The sequence below is a fragment of the Chlamydotis macqueenii genome, chromosome Z, assembly GCF_036417535.1.
Source record: "Chlamydotis macqueenii isolate bChlMac1 chromosome Z, bChlMac1.mat, whole genome shotgun sequence".
Lineage (NCBI taxonomy): Eukaryota > Metazoa > Chordata > Aves > Otidiformes > Otididae > Chlamydotis > Chlamydotis macqueenii.
Genome location: NC_141593.1, coordinates 909,890 through 928,825, shown reverse-complemented (window position 1 = coordinate 928,825; position 18,936 = coordinate 909,890). Strand labels below are relative to the sequence as shown.

The 18,936-nt window shown below is 41.5% G+C and overlaps 1 protein-coding gene across 1 annotated transcript; it reads left to right on the top strand.

Moving 5' to 3' along the window:
* The first annotated feature begins 8,648 nt into the window (after window positions 1-8,648).
* On the top strand, window positions 8,649-18,660 carry SKA1 (spindle and kinetochore associated complex subunit 1). Its single transcript, XM_010126131.2, has 3 exons — window positions 8,649-8,707; window positions 13,450-13,619; window positions 17,975-18,660. Exons 2-3 carry the CDS (start codon window positions 13,454-13,456, stop codon window positions 18,121-18,123), a joined length of 315 nt encoding a protein of 104 aa, XP_010124433.2. The 5' UTR covers window positions 8,649-8,707; window positions 13,450-13,453; the 3' UTR covers window positions 18,124-18,660.
* Window positions 18,661-18,936: the final 276 nt, after the last annotated feature.

The window sequence follows — 18,936 nt, the reverse complement described above, 5'->3', positions numbered from 1 at the left end:
TGTCTCTGTTTAATGTAGAAGTTGCTAGAGATACTGAGACCAGTATAGGCTGGAAGATGGGAGTCACAGGATGTGTTGGCTTGGCGCGGTTGTGTAGACGGGACTGCTGGAGGGGGTTACTGCAGCTGTCCCTGTGCCACTGAAGGTCTAACTGCTTTTTCACTGCTAAAAATGGTAAGATGATGCATTCTTGTGCCAAGCAATTTCAACAACCTGTTGTTTGGCGGCATCACGTGACTCCTTGTTTGCCACTTTTTCTTTCTTCTTAAAGGTTTGCTGAGCGCGGTCACTTCTTGGATTGCATCACTGCTTTAAAAATGGTCCTTCTTTAACACATTTGTATGTTAATCTGTTTCTCAGTTTTTTAGGGTTTTAGAGTTGAGAAGGGAGGGAACTCCAAGCTATTCTTTATTTGGGAAGTGTGGAAAAGCTACAAGAGTTTATACTCTTTTTTTTTCGGGGGATAAGCACTCTGTCTTTAGCAATAAACCTTTATATCTGTAGTTAATTAGAAAAAAAATAGGGGTACGTGTAAGTTGTTTATTTATCCTTTTTGTTTTGTTTTTCCCCAGAGCAAAAAAGCAATGGGTGCTGATGTTCTATAGGAGACATACCAGTATAAGTATGCATATGTTGAAAAGTGACTTGATTTTTATTGAGGGCTTTGTCTTCTGTTGAATGCCACAATAAACTGAATTTATTTCGCCGATTAATAAGTGCTGTCGAGTCGGTTTTTTTCGGTAGAATCCCAGTTTCTGCACTGTAACCGGACGGGCAGGCCCCTCCCACCTGCCTGGGCCGCCTCCCTGCCTCCCTTCCCGCCCTTCGCCCGGCGCTTCCCGCGCATGCGCGGCGCAGGCGCCTGCGCTGTCCTAACGGCCGGCGGAGCGCGGCGGGTTTGAACGGGCGCCGCGGCACAGGGACGGCGCGGCCGGTTGGGGCCTCTGCCTCCGGGAGCCGCCTCCCTTCTCGCCGGCCCCGGAAAGCCGGCTCCGGTCCTCGTTAAGCGGTGAGAGCGGGGAGCCGGGTCGGGAAGTGCTCGTGGTTGGGTGAGGAGTGAAGGGAAAGCGGCGGGCGGGGGCTGCCGCGGGCTGTAACGGTTTCTCCTGAACGACGGGAGCGGTGGAAACCGGTGGATCTCTCACAGCGGATTTAGCAAGCCTGCTACGTCGTATGATTTTAAAACGAAGTGCGAAATAAAAGGTTGGTTTTCAGGTGCGAGGTAACCAGCAGAGGGAGCCGCGTGAGCGCGGTGAGCAGGGGGGCTGCCGGGCAGCAGCGGTAGCGGGAGGTTTGTTACCCAGCCGGGGGGAGGGTGCCTCCAGCAACGGGTTTTTGTCAGTTATTTTCTGAATTTGAGGTAATAAATAAAGTTGCGTAAGTATACTTTGTGTAAGTAACCGATATATAATGCTGCTTTTTGTGCCTCTGTACTCTGCTAGCAAGTGCATGCTTTATTTTGTTTAATTCCTGATTTAAAAAAAAACACTACTCTTTAAATATTGATCATCTGATGCAGTCTCCCTGAGAGAGCCTTACAGCACTGCTTTATATAAACTCGATATTTCTTGCTTACTGCAGTAAATTCCAACTCCTTTAGTAGTGAACACCTCAATATTGTAAAGACTTATCTGATTTAACGAGGAGTTGTTGTACTGATATTACACTGCGTTTATCTCTAGAATTCAGGGAAATCGCTCTGTCTTGTCTAATGTCAGGCACCTTGTGCTTCCTATCCTTTCAGTTCAGTAAAAGAACAGGTAGTTACTGCATTTTCTGCTTAATTTAAGTTCCATTTGCTTCCTTGACAGATCAGGGTCCTTTTTAGAATTCTGCTTGTGTGCAACTTAGGTCTTTCTTAAATTACTGCTGCTTTTTTTTTTTTTTTTTTTTTTTCCCCCTCAGTTTGATAATAGAGGAATATGGCGTCCTCAGACCTGGAAGATTTATGCTTTCACATCAACATGAAGATTTCAACTATTAAAAAGACTCTTCAATTAAGGAACATAGGTAAAAGAAATGAAGAATGGGGTTTTTTTTGTTTGTTTGCACCTCCTTGCAGGAAACGGGAATGTTCTAATTAGGCAAGGAATATAACATGAAGTGGAAATACAAATACAAAAACAAGAAGTAAAATACAGAGAACAACAATGAAGAGAGTGAGCAAGGGTGGCAAAAAGGGAGCATTATGAGGGAACTAGGTGCCAAGCAGAGAGCGTACTCTAAGTTAATGTACATTCCTCTGAGGGACTTTGCAGACTGGTGGTTAATGTGCCCTGTATTCTGTATACTTGGTGGGGAAAGCTCCAAATGGGAGAAGAAAAAGTGTCTCGGCGAGTCTTTTAAACCTAGTTACAAAAATGTGCAAAAGCACAGATGGAGGTTTATACAGGTCTCTTGTCCTAGCATTCTAGGAGTGCCTGGCTGTCTTGCAAACACACAGCGGGTAGCAAATTTATTTGAAGTGAGAAGCTGAAATTGCTCTGAATGTTTTAGGTTCATCTCTTGTCCTGTCCTAGGCACGAAGAGACGTTACACGGGATTGTAGAAATGTTAGTTGGAAGGGTCATCTGGCCATCCAGGCTAACCTCCTGTTTGAAGAGGAACTATAACCCTAAAACAGAGGGAGATCATGCAGTAGAACAGGGTGCTCCAGCCAAGCAGTTGTGAAAGCCGGGCTGCATTTAAGACCTGTGTCCTCTGCCTGCAGTAGTAGTGTGTACAGCTTAGCACGTTCCTGCATCGTGCTGAAGAGCGGCGATTATTCCTGCGGTAGCTTTGAACTCTGGCTGTATGGAATGTCCTGGTTTTATTTAGTGAGGAGGGGCTACAGTGTCAGCTTCTGTAAGAAGCTGCTGGAAGTTGTTTCCCCTTTGTCCTTGACTTGGCCAGGCCTATGGCGGACCCACTGCTGGCCAGGGCCAAGCCAATTGGTACCAGAATGTTCCCTGATAACGCCTCTGCGATAATGTATTTAAGAAGGGGAAAAATAATTTAGAAAAGAAAGGAAAAAGTGAAGAAACTGGAGTGAGCGCAGAGAGAGGGAGGCACAAGCTTTGTGGGCTTTGCGGCCCTCACCCTCTGGCCTCCCATCGGGCAGCCATGTGGGCCTGACTCGGCCCGGCCCGGCTGCAAGAAGTGGAGAGGAGATGAGATGTGAAGAGACCCTCAGAGGCGTCTGCCTGAGCCGGTTGTGGAGAATTTCTGGTGAGAGGAATGGCTGCAGATGCCAAGGTCAGTGCAGAAGGAGGGGGAGCAGTAATGCGGCTCCTGGCCAAGATTCCCCTGCAGCCTGTGGTGCAGCCCATGGTGAGGCCGGCTGTGCCCCTGCAGCCCATGAAGGCCCACAGAGGGGCACAGATCCACCTGCAGCCCGGGGAGGACCCCACACTGGAGCAGGTGAAGGCCTGAAGGAGGCTGTGGCCCGTGGAGGGCCCGCTGGGACAGCTGTTCTGGAGAGACTGCACCCGTGGAAGAGATGACCCACGCCAGAGCAGTTTCACAAAGGACTGTGGCCCGTGGGAGGGACCCCACGCTGGAGCAGAGGAGGAATGCGAGGAGTTCTTCCCCCGACGATGAAGCAGCAGCGTAAAACAACGCGTGATGAACTGACTGCGACCCCCATTCCCTCTTCCCCCCTGTGCCACTCGGGAGGGGAAGGTAGTAGAGATAATGTTAAGCCTGGGAAGAGGGAGGGGTGGGGGGAGGTTGTCTTGTTTTCTGTCTCATTATTCTACTCTGGTTTTAATAACAAACAAATAGTTTCCCCAAGTCGAGTCTGTTTTGCCCATAACGGTAACTTCAAGGATCTCTCCCTGTCCTTATCTCAAACCTTGAGCCATTTTTCCTTATATTATCTCTCCCTGTTCCCTGGGAGGGTGGGGGGAGTGAAAGACTGCGTATACTGGTCCCGACTGGGACTGTTTGACAACAGAATATTGCTGCTTCTCCTGGGAAGATATGGTGGTTGGAGAGCATAGAGTTAGTAGATAATCACTGCTTGTGAAGGGGAGGGAAATGGGGATTTGATTTTGTGTTGAAGGTGCTTTGGCTTTTTGGCTTAACATTTTCTCTTTTGACAGGTCAAGAACCATCCCTCAAATCTATGCTCTGTAAAATAAGACATGAAGTAGTTCTCTTGCATGATCTTCTGAATAAAATGGAAACAGAAGTTCAGCAGCAAGAAAAACTGAAGAATTTGCTAAAAGTAATATTTTGTTGTTGTTGTTCATAAAATACTGAAAGATTCAAAGGAGTCTTTGACAAATGCCTAGTTATTTTCTAGATCATAAGTGTTACGTTTTGAATGGATGAAGCTACTTAAAAGTGAAACTGGGATTCAGAACAGGCTTACTTGTGGTTTATTAAGAAGCTCTCCAGCACAGTGAACATTAAATACTTTATTTTTCAAGGTTCAGACATTGAAAGCACGTCTTTATCATAATAGATACTGTGATCTAAAGTTCTATTTCCAGATCCTTGGAATAGCTATGAAAACTACTTAATTAGAATATTTATCTGTTGGTTTAGTGTGTGTTTGCAGTGTGTTCATATGTTAAGTCTTTTGTGAAAGTGTTGCTTGGGGAATATAGATGAGTTTCCTGTAGTATCTCTTTGTCACCCTCCCTGTTCCCCTGCACAACCTGCTAGGGTATATTGTTAAAGATTTACTTATTGCCCACTCAGATTTCTCTGACACTTTGAGGGCAAGGACAGACAAGCTTGTGTTTTCTCACTCTTAGCTTTGTTTTTCTGAGCTCTGCTCGTTGCTTTTGGGGAAATTAGGAGGTAAAAGAGGTAAGATGATGGAGAGCAAAGAACACCTCATAAATTAAAACATTACTTTAGCATTGCCCTAATAGCAAACTGTTTCTATTTGCTTGACATTAGGTTTGAGATTTCTGATGAAGTCTAATGTTAATTTCAGGAGCTCCAGAAGTCTGCTGAGCGAGATCAAAAGGAAGCCAAGCACCTCTGTGAAAATATTCCTCCCTACCTGCCTAAACCAACTCGGAGCTGGTATGTGGTACATGAATACGGAGGTACTGGGCTGCTCCTGGCAGTGTCCAGCTGCGGCATTGTACAGCTCTACTCCTTTTACCGTATATTAATTGTGAGCTTTCGGGAGCCAGGGTTATTATACGTATTGATTCTGGAGTTTGCTCTTGACTGATCACTACCAGGCTTGTGCTAGCACCCTAACAAATCCCTCAGGTAAAACCTATACAGTACCAAGTTGTTCAGATGGAAGCTTCCAGTGGCAGGTGTGACAGTATAGCAGAAAGCTAGTTCTTCTATAAATCCGAGCATTCCTTGCTTTAGAATTGCAAACGTGCTGATTTGATAGCTGCGGTGCCTCAGGACTGAAGGTTGGGTTAGTAAGCTAAATGCTGGGTCACTAGAGCTGAAGTTCAACACTGCCCTTTCAAATATCATTTAAAAAAATCCTCTACCTCAGTCATCTTTCTGTGGGGATTTGAATGATGATTGTGGTATATTTTCCTTTCCCTGCAGCAGCCTGGCATTTATTTGACCTAGCAATGACATCCACCTGCCTTTGAGAGGGCTGTACTAAGAAACTGTTCAGAATAAAGTAGCTCAAATCAGAGAATGAGACACAAGTGTGTGAAACAATAGTTATTATTCAGAAGGCTTCTAAGACATCGTAACTCTGACCAGGTTTCTCAGAGTGGTCAGTTTTTTCTCTGGCCTGTTAGCATTGCTTTTTATTTTTGCGTGATGTTAGTCTATGCCAGATGGGAATCTCATCTTGATTCTAACACCTGGAGATCCCAGCCCTTGTTTCCACCCTTGTAGCTTGTCAGTCGGCAGTGCGGCAGTCAATTTGAATTCAGTGCTTCCAGTATGTGCCTCAGTCTATTGTCTTTACCTGGTCTTGTTCCTAATGCCAGACAAATCTCAGACTGAAAACCTTACAGGCATATTCCAGTGAAGTAACAGGTAAAGGTTGTGGAAATAGGGTTACAGAACAGAAAAATGAACTGTAGTTTTGGGTAGTGTGTAGCGATGTTCTCATCTGTGCAGGTATTGCTTGTATTGAAACTTGGACTAGGCTTAGCTAGTAAAGAGACAACTTGAGCAGAAGCGCTTGTTGTGAATGTGACCCTTTAAACATGAACCCTTCATCTAGGAAACAGCCTCCTACAATGTTTTCTAGAGATGTCTTATTCCTTTTCAATTTAGATGTTGCATCTTAATTTTTTGTGTGTGTGTGAAAGAATGGAAGTACTTCAGACATTGTCACTGCAGTTCTGCCTCCCTTTCGCAGCTTAGTTTGCTAGTTTGGGAAAAACCTTTGTCTTATGTTTGTTAGCTACTGGGAATTGTTTAGAAGCAAATAAGGATTGTGTCATCTCTGATATAAAAAAGATTTTTTGGCATGTTGGTTTCCTTTCCAGTCTTGTCCTGCTTCTGATCAAGAAGTTAATTCTGGTGCAAATTTAGCTGGTCCTTCACTCTCTAAAGAGAACCATGCATGTAAAACTAAGGAAGTTTTTCTAATGATTTTCTACACACTATGCTCTGCCGGCTTACAGCTGCTGTGCTGTCAGTGCCGGTTTGTGTTGTTGGTTTTTCCTGAGGAGTAATGCATTCTGTGGTAATGCCGTTTGTCAAAGTGCCCTTTCTCCTTTGTCCTCATGGTGTCACTTCACTGTTGTGCAGTGGAGGATCAAGCGAGTGCAAGACAGATTGGTTAGAACCCATCTGTATCCATGTAAGTGGATCTTAGGTCCTCTTCCTAAAATTTTTGTTGACCTTCTCCATTTCTGTTCCCCTGTGTCCCAAAATGCTTGGGGAGCTGAGTACTAATTGTTTGCACAGTGAGTATCGTAAGTAATGCAGAAAGCAGAGTGAGCACTTGAACACCGGTGATACAGACATTCAAATCTCAGAAAGAATGAAAACGCCCAGACAGATTAATTGAACAATCCATTACTTTAGCTATTGTGTCTCTCTGTTCTTGGTTTTGATGTGCTTATTTACCAGAGGAATCTCACTGAAATAAAAAGCACATTCAATGTATCTTAAGCCCTTTGTATTCCAGGCGTTTATTTGAGATGCAGTTTCTCACTACACCAAACCCAGATTTCGAATACAAGCTTCAGTTTTTGCTTTTTATGATCCGGGTGAGCAGTGAGCTGTATGTGTACCATCTGACTGCAGCACTGTACAGGCAAGGTAGGGAATTGGAACCCAAAGCAGAAGTACCATCTGAGGGGGAATCATTGAGAAAAACTAGAGATTTGTTACAGTGAGGAGGACGGCCAAAGATGTACAGGAGGAGTGAAGTTTTAAGACACAAATTCACCTCCCTCAGTCCTTGTGTTTATCCATCTATTCCAAACCCACCTCCCAGTGCTACCAAAAATCCTCGCCCTTCCTTTTGCCTCTTCCTTGCTGACATTCCCTGCGACTAGTGCTGGCTAGGGTGCCAGGATTAGTTTTGTGCAGAGCTTCACCTTATTTATCTACGTTAGCTTAACTGTTGGGGTCCTGGATTTCAGAAGGGCTCTGCGTTGTGGCATGGCAGGGGGCAGAGTTTCCCTTGTTGCTGTGTCACAGACCAGACAGTTTGGGAGTCCAGCACTTGCTGTCCTCCAAGCTGCAGTTGTCTTCCCTGGGAAATGGGACACTGGGTTTGGGGGTGTTGCATCAAGTGACGCATCAAATCCCAGCCCTCGGGTCAACAGAGGCACTGCTGTCCTGTTTGCTGACTGTAGGGCCCCGTGTCAAAGAAAAATCTCTTCTTGTGGGCAGGTTAGATCAAAATAGAGGATCAGTTCTTTGTGACAGGTCTGGTCAGTACTGCTTCAGCTATTTCTGTTTCACGTCACAGCCCAGTAATGTCCTTGTATTCAGATGACAGTAAATTTGGCCAAATGCATCTTCTTCCCTGTCCTGCTGATGAGTAGGGGAGCAGCTAGGTGGGTGGCTGGCAAATCACTCAGAGGCTCTGAGCTGAGAGTTTAGAGGAAGGGTGAATTTATAAAAATAATGCTCTAATAATCACTCAAAGCAGGAAATTCCTTGGCTTTTGGGATCTTGCCTAAAAAAAAAAAATTAAAAATCCCAGCCTGCTGGATGGTGTTGAATATCTTAGCTTCAAAAGATTAATGGATGAGTCAGACTTCCCAAGGTTTGAACTTGTTTCGAAGAGCTGCAAAGTATTTCAAATCTGCCTGTTAGACTGCAGCTCTGCGCTCCAGTTCATCTGATAAAAAGTGAGGCCTCATGTTCTGCGAAATGTAATGGTACATTGAATTCTTAACTGCTCTGTGCTGCGTTTGGACTCCTTCCAACTCACCTGCTAGCAGCCTCTCTAGCAGAGAAACAAAGAGCTATAATGAAGTCAGCTAAAATATGCAATTTGAAATGGAGCAGTCTTGCTTTATTTATTTTTCTTTCAGGCAAGATCATGAATTGTGTTCATCCTGCCTAACAGATAGGTTGGAACTTAGGTGTGTGAGTAAGCAGGCTTGGTAATACAATGCTGTTCTCCTTACTGCTTCTCTGCTATTTATACACTTAATATTCATTCATTTTACAGCATCACTGAGCTAACTGTGAAATGTGAAGAAAAAACAAAAGGTGTAGAACTTGAATGTCCAAAGAAACCTACAAAAAAGACAAAACCTATTAAAGAAGCACCCTTAATAACAACAGAAGAATTTGCAAGTGTTCCTGCGTAAGTAAGCGTGGCTTTTCTTAGACCTTGTCGTGCCAATTTGAGGGGCAAATGTAGGTTTGGTGAAGTGGGCGCTTGCAGAACTGAGACTGGCAGAGATGTTTTGAAATTTTAAATGTTCTACAGGATGAAACGTCATTATGATAGCTCCAAATAGTTCATACTCAATCCTGGCAAACCTGAAGATTAAATGAGTAGAACTAATTAGGTTCTTTTTTATGTATACACCCAAACCTCTTCTCTCAAAAGTCACTTTAATCATATAAACAGAAATATATTAGCTAATAGATGGATTTTCTTCTTGTTTTGAGAACAAACATTTAAAAAAAAGAAGCCATCATCTCATAAGACGAAAGATATGGTTACACTTAAAAGGAGAAATAATGATACATGCTTGTTTTATTTGACCTGACTATTGGTTTCTGAAAACTTGAGGTCTTGACTTATCAGTCTGTTTTGAGGCGGGAAAAGAAATCGGACTTATTTAATGCAAAAACACCTCCCACTGAAGTACCCAAAATGTCTGGACTAGAAAGCTGTGGGTTTTTTCCCCTACCATCAGGACTTGATTAGTGGATATACTTGTCTGAAGTCTGTCATAACTCTTCTTAAATGGCATTTTGGGAACAATGACAAGTATTTCTGCAGAAAGGAGAAAATTCTCGTGATACCTAAGGCCTGGATTCTAATTATCTGGACTCTAGATTCAGTGTGTTCCCTGACAACACTTGTTTCAATAAGAGGGTTTTTTTTTTTAATCTATGTTTTACTTGAGGCTTTCAAATCATCTTTCCTCTAACTTTCATGAGGTGAGCAATGTCCATTTTCTTCCACCAAATGCTTCCATTCAGAAAATGAAAGAGCCTGAATATTAAGCTAATGATAAAGAACTCTTTTGGTCACTTCTTAAAAGTCTATGTACCTGGTATTTTTATTCTGTAGGTCATGTGTAGCGTCTGGTGGATTTACTCCCAGAGCTACTTCTCCCCTGATAAAATTTTGGAAAAGTAAAGCTGGAGCATGGGAAGTTTTGGTCTTTCTCTGCTATGGCAAGAGAAGTAGACATAGACCATTCCAGCCAAATGTTGGTTTGACCTCCAGTTAAAGCTATGATCTTCCCTGAAAACCCCTTAAAGTGTTTCATTATCCTTGAAAGTGGAAAGCTTTCCACTGCCGTTTGCGGGTGGGGAGGATGGGGCCGGAGGCTAGTTGGATATTCTTATACTCATTGCTGGCTTATAGAAAGATTTCATCTTAGACTGTGCTTGTGGAGCTCTAGAAATATTTTTATTCAGATGGCAAAAGCATGTTTGTTCAGTAGAGGAAGACTTACATGAATTTAAATAGATCTATTAATCTATCATTTTTTTTTTCTGTTGCTTGGCAGATTGGGGGAATTCTCTAAGCTTATAATTTCACATACTATTTAATCGAATCTAAGCAGCAAATGTTTGTGACCCAGATTTTCTCACACCTAACATATTCTCTTAGCAGCATGAGAATTAGGTTGATATCCCTGTTCTCCAGGTCAGCGCTGGTTCTGATGTAGGATCTCTTCGTACCTGGTGGCGATGGTAACAAGGATACTACTGCGTTTTTATGCCGCTCCAGTCCCTGAGCCACGCGGCTGTGCTAGCGCAGGACTGCGCCTATGCTAAGCCTGACTGAAGGACTTAATAAAGCACAACTGTGCATATGTGTCACATGCGTCTAAATCTCATACCAGCTGAGTATCACAGGTTTTGCATCTGCCAAGAGTCTCATTCCTCTCTCTCATCCTACTGCAGCTGTGGTGGATTTTAACTGAAAAATCTAAGTGGTTTTCATTCCCTTTGTGCTGAAAGTGAAGGAGAATCTATCCCTAACATCATTAGGGCACTAAAAGGAATAGACAGTCTTCAGTGTCTTCCTATTTTTAGAACTCTGCAGCAGGTATTTAACAAAGGTACATGCTGTGCTACGGTGCAGATACGGAGCACCTTGATCAAATAAAATACTCTCGCACAGTAAGAAACTTGCAAATTATCTTAGCCTTCAAATGTGTTGCAGAAAGACCATTTTTGGAGGAAGAAAAAGGAAACGGCACTGTAGATGTCTTGGTTAACATTGAATTCAAGGCAAAGGAAAATGCTTGCTTTATTCTGTCTCTAAAATTCTTACTGCTTACGATATTTTTAGCATCTGTACATTCATTATAACTGAAGTCTCAGAGGGTGGTAACTTGGGAGAATGTATGTTTCTTTTAGCCTAAGTGTTTTTGAGAGAGCAAGGTTGGCCATTAGGAGATTTATCCCTTTTCCAGTGGTAAATATGTGATATATTGATGTTATTTCTTTTGAAGAACATAGCACTGTGCTTTGGTTTTCATACCTATGGAAAAGAAAATGTTTTGAAAAGGGTTTCTGTGTATTAAAGAAAGAAATTGGGTCACTCATTTTTAATTAAAAAAAAAAGTTCTGAATATGTTTGCTTTTGGTGTAGTGAAGCAGATTTTAATGTAATTTTAAATCTAAATTAAATGGCTAAACTTGGGACCCCTCAAGTTTGTATTTTTATGTTAGAGTATGAAATAAACGTCAGCTAGGTTTGCTAGCCACAGCTGGATAGAAACATGAGAAGGCTATGGAACAGCTGGAGTTTTTATGATCCTTACAGCCATGCACAGAAAAAAAAAACTCCAGTAGCTTTTGGCAGAGTTTAGTTTCAGATTAAGGGGCCTACATTTAAGTGTCTGTGACACAGGTGTCTCCATGCTCTCTGCTCCTGCTTTTCTCACTGAACATTTAGTCAGTACAGTTGAGGAAACCAGAAAACAGCTCAGCTGCCCAGCTGCTAATGGTGTTACTGCAGAACAGCAGAACTGCCTGGTGCCATTGCAAATGCTTCAACATGTACTGCCAGATCTTCAGTTGCTTCATTTTCTTTAACCCCAGCACATCTGCTAGGACTGTGCTCAGTTTTTAGGTTTGGGCAACCGAATCCTACTTCTCCATTTCAGCTTCAGGATGAGACAAAGTTCTCTTGGTTTTAAGTGTGTTCACTGCACCTCTCTTGAAAGCAGGAGCATAGGAACTTAAATACAGGTATTTTATACCTCTGGCCTTAATCTTCGTAGCTCTGCACTTCCCTGTGACTCTATAAATAAGCTACGGGATGCAGTTAACGATAGCAGTAACGGATACCAGCGTAGCCCTCCTGTGGTTACAGGCTGTGTTACTTGTTTATGCTGAGCGTGACTCCCCTTCAGGGGTAGTAGTGCTGCTTTATCTGAGAATGTTACGTGTGCCAAGTAAAGCGTTTTAATAACAATCGCTGCACCTCCAACTTTGAATCTGGATTAATCAAAATATCAGTAAAATTGAAAACCGGCTACAAATAACTTAGTAGCAATTCAGTCTGAAATTAGAGCAATTGCTTTGATTTCAGGAGTTTTTACACACCCCACGGAGACCTGTCTGCCCAGCAGGGACAGGCTGTTATTAAAATTTACAGCAAGCGCTTGTTTTTAGCTGCCAGTTGTAGAATGCCTGCCCCCATTCTGGTTTGGAATATTGAATTTGTAATTGATTAGCTACTTGTGCTTTAAAATCTTTGTATGTTGTCCAAAGATTGATGATTTTTTTTTTTTTTTCTTCCATTCAGATAAAAATGAGGGAAGAATTTCCTGTTCATTGATCTTTTAGGTCTAATTGTCCTACAGCTTTTAGCCACCTGAGGTACTGACCTAAAGAACCCCATTCAATCTTAAAATGAGTTATAACATTTTTCTGAATAGAAGTTTTCTAACTCCACACATCTGCAAACTGATACTGAACCAAACATAGACAAGTTTGGTTTGTTGTCGTGATTGAATGGTAATCCCAGGAAAATTCAAGTTGCAAGGTTGCCCTGGCTCTTAGTGCAGTGTTTTCTGGGCTTTTGTGTTGTAATTTAGTTTACTGCTTGTCGTATGAGTTTCAGATTTCATTTTTAAAAAATGGCTTCTCGGTTTGTAGCATTTCCTTTTCCTTGAATGCATGCCTTTACATCTATAAATACTGAATAACTTTACTTGCAAATATTCCACTGTTCTAATATTTCCACATCACTTTGTTTTTATCTTCTGTGCTTCCTGTACCTCCAGGCTGTTATCAACAGATCTTATTATTTTAGTACCAGTTATATGAAATGCTCTGAAAGTTCAGAAGAGGATGTTGGTAGTGCAGAACTGTGTCTGCATAGCTCAGTAGGCTGCACAATAAAATAGAGAAAACAACGTAAAACTGGTATTTCTTAAAAAAAACAGAGGAATAGCTGTAAGATCAAACAAAGGTTATTTATGGATTGTAATATGAAGCAAATTGAACTCTTAGGCAGATACATTGAATTTTGGTTTTGGCTTATTATATTTTCTGTAAGTTGCTTGATTTTTCTGTATTTGTAGTTTAAGTGGTATGCTATAAAAGCAATCTTTATTCCATTTTGAAGGCTCCTTACAGCACTGCCTATTTTTTACTTCTTAATTTAGCCTTCTATTGTTTCATCTTTCAGGTTTAGGTTTTATCGTGGCTTTTTTTTACCTTCAACATTATTAAACGATCAAGGAAATGAACAAAATTAACTACTATGCTTATTCATTAACATAAAGCAGAATAAACTGCCTCTAACTAGGAATAACATGTTCAATTGAGGGTGATGAATGAGAAAAATAGATACAGAACATTTGGGAATTTCTGGTTACTGATTTTTATTTTTATTTGTAGGTATATGAAAGGTCGTTTAACACATGATCAGGTTAATGCGGTTGTTCGAGATATGAACAAGGCTCTGGCGAGCAAGTACAAGATCCTGCATCAGCCTTTGAAATCTATGAATACAGCAAACAGAAATCTCTACCGCAGGTTCCTGGAAGAAGAAACTAAGGATACAAAAGGTGGTTTTTTTTTTTTTCCCTTTGATAGTACCAAACTCATAGCATTTGGATATTACAGCACAAGTATAAAAATACTGAACGAAATATCAAATGACTAATGGCAACACATGCTTTTCATATTTTAGTGTAACTTATAGCATCTTATTCTCAGAAAATAGTCAATCCAGGCACTCTGGTAGTTGGTGGAATGGCCTCACCTGTGGGGATGTTTAAAAGTATCAATCCTGAAAAATTTTGGAAAAACTTGCTATTGCTTGTTCTTTGGAGAACAGGAAAAAAAAAATCTATAGACTTAGAAGGGCTTTCCATTTCCCTGCCTTCTTGATACGTGGCGCCACAGTCTAAATCAGATCTGGCCCTGTGAATTCCTATCCACTGTGAGAGGTGAACAAAACGCTTCAACAGTCTGGAGCAATGAAAAGTTCTGGTTCTCCCTTGATACAAGGGGAGGAGAACAGAAATGAGATTCATCTCCAGATCAGGTTCTGGGCCGTAAGGAATACAAATGTCTTATTACTGTGCAGAACTGGGTAGTCAATGTAAAATCCAGTCACCTCTTCAGGATAAAGTCCCACAGTGTAGCAGCAAGGGTTATTGTTGTGACTGAGGCATTTTCTGGTAACTGATTTTGGTTACTTGTTACGTGTTTTCGCTGAAAACATGCCACTTTCACGGTTTGTTGTAGCAAAAACTTTGAGTGCACAAAGACTTAATTTGAAATCAGTGTAAGTTCTGGAAACTCCTAGTTTGATAACCAAACTGCATAAACTACGTTTTCAGTTTTTAAGCTAGCATGGATGTGAACTATTAAAAAATTGTTTAAATTAAAAAAAATTGAGAAATCTGGGTAATCAGTCGTGCCACAGTGCATTTGTGGCAAAGACAGAGCTGTCTGGTAACCTTAAGAAGTTTTCTTCTCCTAAAATCTTAGAAGGAGTGAAAATGCAACAAATTGTCTGTCTCTCAATTCAAAAGCAAGTTGTACTTACAGGTTAGTTTTTCCAGATGTATGTGGCACAGTAAATCTCTAATATTAAAATCTCCTTTTTGACATTCCTTTCCTTTTGAGAACAGGTATGTAATTATTCCTGAAAGAGTGTACTGCACGTATCAAGCCTGGTGATGTCTTTAGAATGCCCTCATGTTTCCAAGCTCAGTCATATAGCATGGAGCAAACTCTATTCTGTCTTCACAGAAAGAGAGCTTTTTTTTTCTGACAACATCTTGGTGCCTGCCTCTCCATTTTTTTTTTGCTGTGGATAGAATGCAAGAACATTTTACCCTAAGCGTTCACTGGGTACTCAGTAGTCACCTTATGACAAACTACGACTTTTTCCTTCCTTTGGATTTGTTGCTGATCAAAACTCTCAGTATTTATGGTATGATGATAACATCTGTAGATTCTAGATGCATCTCTTCCGTAGGGATGGAATTTCCTACAGGATGGATGTGCCTGGCACTTTATTTTGAGACTCATAGGATAAACATGTTGTATGAAATTCAGTGTTGTAAAGGACTTTTATTAAAGCATGCTAAAAGCATGCAGCTAGACTGCTTCACATGACTGGCTTCTGATTTGGGCTCAGATAGTTTGGGTTTTTTTCCTAGACAAGTTCTGCTTCAGTCTAACAATGACTCATATTAACCTGGAATTTCTTAAAATACTTGCTTCATTATTTTCAACTTAACAGTACCTTTTTGGTTTAACTGTTAGTGTCCTCAGGATAACAGTAAGGAGTTTGAGCCCGTGGCTGTAGAGGAAAGGCTGAACACTAAAGGGCCCTCCTAGGCCTGGAATGCCACCGTGATCCACGGCAGCCTCGGCTGCTATGAAGGAGACATTCTAGCAACTTGAGAAAGCTACAACTACTCACAGAAAATTTTCTGCCAGAAAGTAATTTATTTTTTTTTTCAAGTCTGAAAAATTGAGGCTTTTAATTTCTTCAAGTACCCGAGAGACAGTCTTTATTTTCTTGTTTATGTTGGAAAATTCAGTTAGGAAACTAGGACATTCAGTGTCCGAGTGTGTATATGGTAGGTTTGTTTTGTTTTGTTTTTTGTTTGTTCTGACTAATCATCTAGAAAGTCTAGAGAAAAGGTCTGGCAGGCTGTCAGGTGGTTCTTATCTGGCCAGCACAAAAATGATTACATGTCTTTATCCATTGCATTTTTCAGGATGAGGTTGTGCATTCATTGATTTGTTTGCTTAAGTTTCTGGTGTGAGTGTCTCCCTGCTTAGGATTCTCACAGTTTCTCAGGCTGGGCTGCTTGCCAACTGCCCTCTTCCTCTGATTTCAAGATGAGAAAAGATGCTGCCTGGTTTATCAGGGTAACTTCCCAGCCAGTAAGTGATTCAGTGAGTTTAGCTAGCTAGTTTGTGCACAGACATACTGTCTCCAACCAAACCACCACCCTTCAGCCAGCTCTGTTTTCTTCATAGATGAGATCTTGCTATTCTCAATGCTGCTGACCTGAATTCTGGGCAAACATAAGAAGATATTGTATTCCGTGCAGATTCAGGACATTCTGATGCGCCCTCTGTGTCACCAACTCTCAAAATGGCCCAATCTCTGAGAAAACATGACCTGTTATTCTTCAGCTCTGGCCCAACAATATTATGGGGAACCCTGTTCTTGTAAATGGCACTCTGGGACTTCAGTTCTCATGGCTGTCACATCCTTGAATGCTCCTTCATTCTGGAGTGCGTGTCCTGTTAGATTGTTCGTAAGACTAAATTTAAAGATGGAAAGTTTACGGAAAAACACAGTTTTGCCTGTGTAAAGCTGCATTGTATTTGTTGAATAAATAAATAAAAGCTTTCCTGGCAGCTCCAGCTTTCCAACTAGCATCAGCTATTTTCTCCTTTGTTAAACTGGAAGGACTCTCCGGTAACGTAACTGAAAGAAGAGGTGCTCCACATAATCTAAGATTATGCTGCCTCTGCTTTACTGGAAGCGTAAAAGGAGGAGGGAGAATGCTATCCTCTTTTTCCAAACGGGAACACCCCAGCCTTGCGACTTCTTTCTCAGAAGACTTGGAGGCATGATATTACAGAAGATTGTTATTTCCTTCTGCTTCTTCTCCTTGAAGATAATTTGGCAGTTCTTTCTTATACTTTAATTAGCATGTTCCTGGTTTCAGATTGCTTTTCTTTCTTACAGCTTTGTGAAGATGTGTGGTTAAAACCTTATGCCATGTTACAGGAAGTATTAAATGTACAGTCATTTTACTAGATCTATAATTATCCCTTATCTGAGCGGAGTATAAAGACTGAATATAGCTATGGAGTGCTTAGAATAACTCCTTCCTTCGTCATCTCTGCTGTTAGCTTGTGGGGACTTTCTTTTAGGGTTCCCTTTCTGGCATATTAACTGCTTTAACTCCTGTCAAGGCCTTGGTTTCTTACAAGCCCCTGATAATGAGAATTTCCTTTAGAACTGGTTAATTAACTACAAGTAGGGATGGGTGGCCAGGTCTGTGCAGGACCTTCCTATGCTGTTTTCTTAGAGAGACACAGGGAGGATACCATTCCAAGTGGTTAGTCTTTTTCTTGCATTTTAACAACATTAACAAAGAACTGTTCTTTTCCAAATCTTGTGGCAGGCAAGGGGAATGGTGGGTTGCATGTCCTTTTATTTGCAAAGGGCCAATTCTAGAATTTGAGTGCCTGCTGAGAGAACATCATCAGGCCACAGCTTATTTCAGACATCGCAAAGCAATTGCTTGGGATTCGAATTACACTGCTACTCAACTGTGTTCTATGATTGAAACGCTGAAGCGTGGTGCCTTTCTTTGTAAAGCTGAGCTGTAATCTTTAAGCAGACCCTGAGCATCTCTAGTTTTGCTCGGGTCAGTGCTTTGGGTGTCACCAAGAGCAGAACACCTATGGGCAAGGCCTCAAAGAGGGGTTCGCTTTTGGGCATCAAGGCTCTTCAGGGTGTGCTGTCAATTGATTTTGCTACCATCCACATTTTCTGACACACCCGTGGAATGTCTGGTATCTGGCACTCAGTGGTGTTTTGGATTGCTGCATACAGACTTTTTACCCCAATAGAGCAGCACGGATGGTGTGAGAGATGGTGGTAGATCCAACTGACAACAGATGGAGCTCACTGAATGGGGCCTGTGGGCGATGCAGGGTGGTTGAACTTAATGGGAAGGCTGGTAATTCTTCTTTCTGATGACAAATTTAGAAAGTAGAACAAAGTTCCTGAGACACTGTGAGGCTGTCCTATTGCTGATTATATTTTTTTCATCAGTGTGGGGAGTTGTTAAGAAGAGGTTGTATTGTTACTTGTGAAAAGTGTATCCTACAACATAGTCCTTGTATAGCGAAGTTGTTATTTGTTTTCCAGGTGAAATGTTTATTGTGGAGGCTGATATCAGAGAGTTCACTCAACTGAAAGTGGATAAGCGCTTCCATCGGGTCCTCAATATCCTGCGCCACTGCCGGAGAGTGAGAGAAGTTCGTGGATCAAAACTTGTCCGCTACGTCATCTTCTAAGGAGCTTTCTTACCCAAGATATGGAAGGCAGAAGTTATTTTGAGATGCAGAGAGATTCTGTTGTCTGCAGAGAGGTTCTATGTGTGAGGTTCTATTATTTTCTAATGGTCAGTAGTTAGGACCAAGAAGTGTTTTTTCAGACATCTGTCCTACATTAGGAGTGGCAATAGCAACTGACCTTGACATATTTGTGTTTTATTTTGAGAGGAACTACTGTCTTTTGGTAAATTACAAATGCAAACCAGACAGGCAATTGGCACATCTGTGGTCACAGGCAGTTTTAATCACATTTTCAGGTCAGGACTTGAAAATTAAATTCTCTGCATGTTAATAATGTTCCTCTTGTGTTTATGAGTTGGAGACTGTGTTTAAGACTCTGTAGCTACTCAAAGGAAACATTTGATTCTTTTTTTAATCCCTCAAAACAATTTTCATATTTCCTTTTCTTAATCTTTTTCTTCGTACCCTAATTTGTATGTTTTGAAGTTTCCTGCATTGCTTGAACAGGAAGATCTGAGGTGGTTTAAACATATCCAGACTGATCACTAGTTCTGTTAGCCATGTGGTTTTCATACTTTATCATGCAGCCAGATTTTTCCCTCAGACCAACCCATTTGACTGAAAGAGTAGAGCAGTGGGGTTTGAGTGAAAGTGGTCGTTTCACTTTGAAAATACTGGTCAAACTCATCACTTTTTATTATACAAGGTTGCTGTCAAGTGACCTGTTAGTGTAGTATGTTCCAGAATAGAATTATTGTGATAAATATCAACTCTGCAAGTAATCAAAACTGTTTTGACGTGAAAAGCTATGGT

Excerpts from the sequence above, each read along its gene's own strand:
- SKA1 (XM_010126131.2), top strand. The coding sequence starts at position 13,454 with ATGAAAGGTCGTTTAACACATGATCAGGTTAATGCGGTTGTTCGAGAT. Across the intron at positions 13,620-17,974 it reads AGAAACTAAGGATACAAAAG|GTGAAATGTTTATTGTGGAG; the intron begins GTGGTTTTTTTT and ends TTTGTTTTCCAG.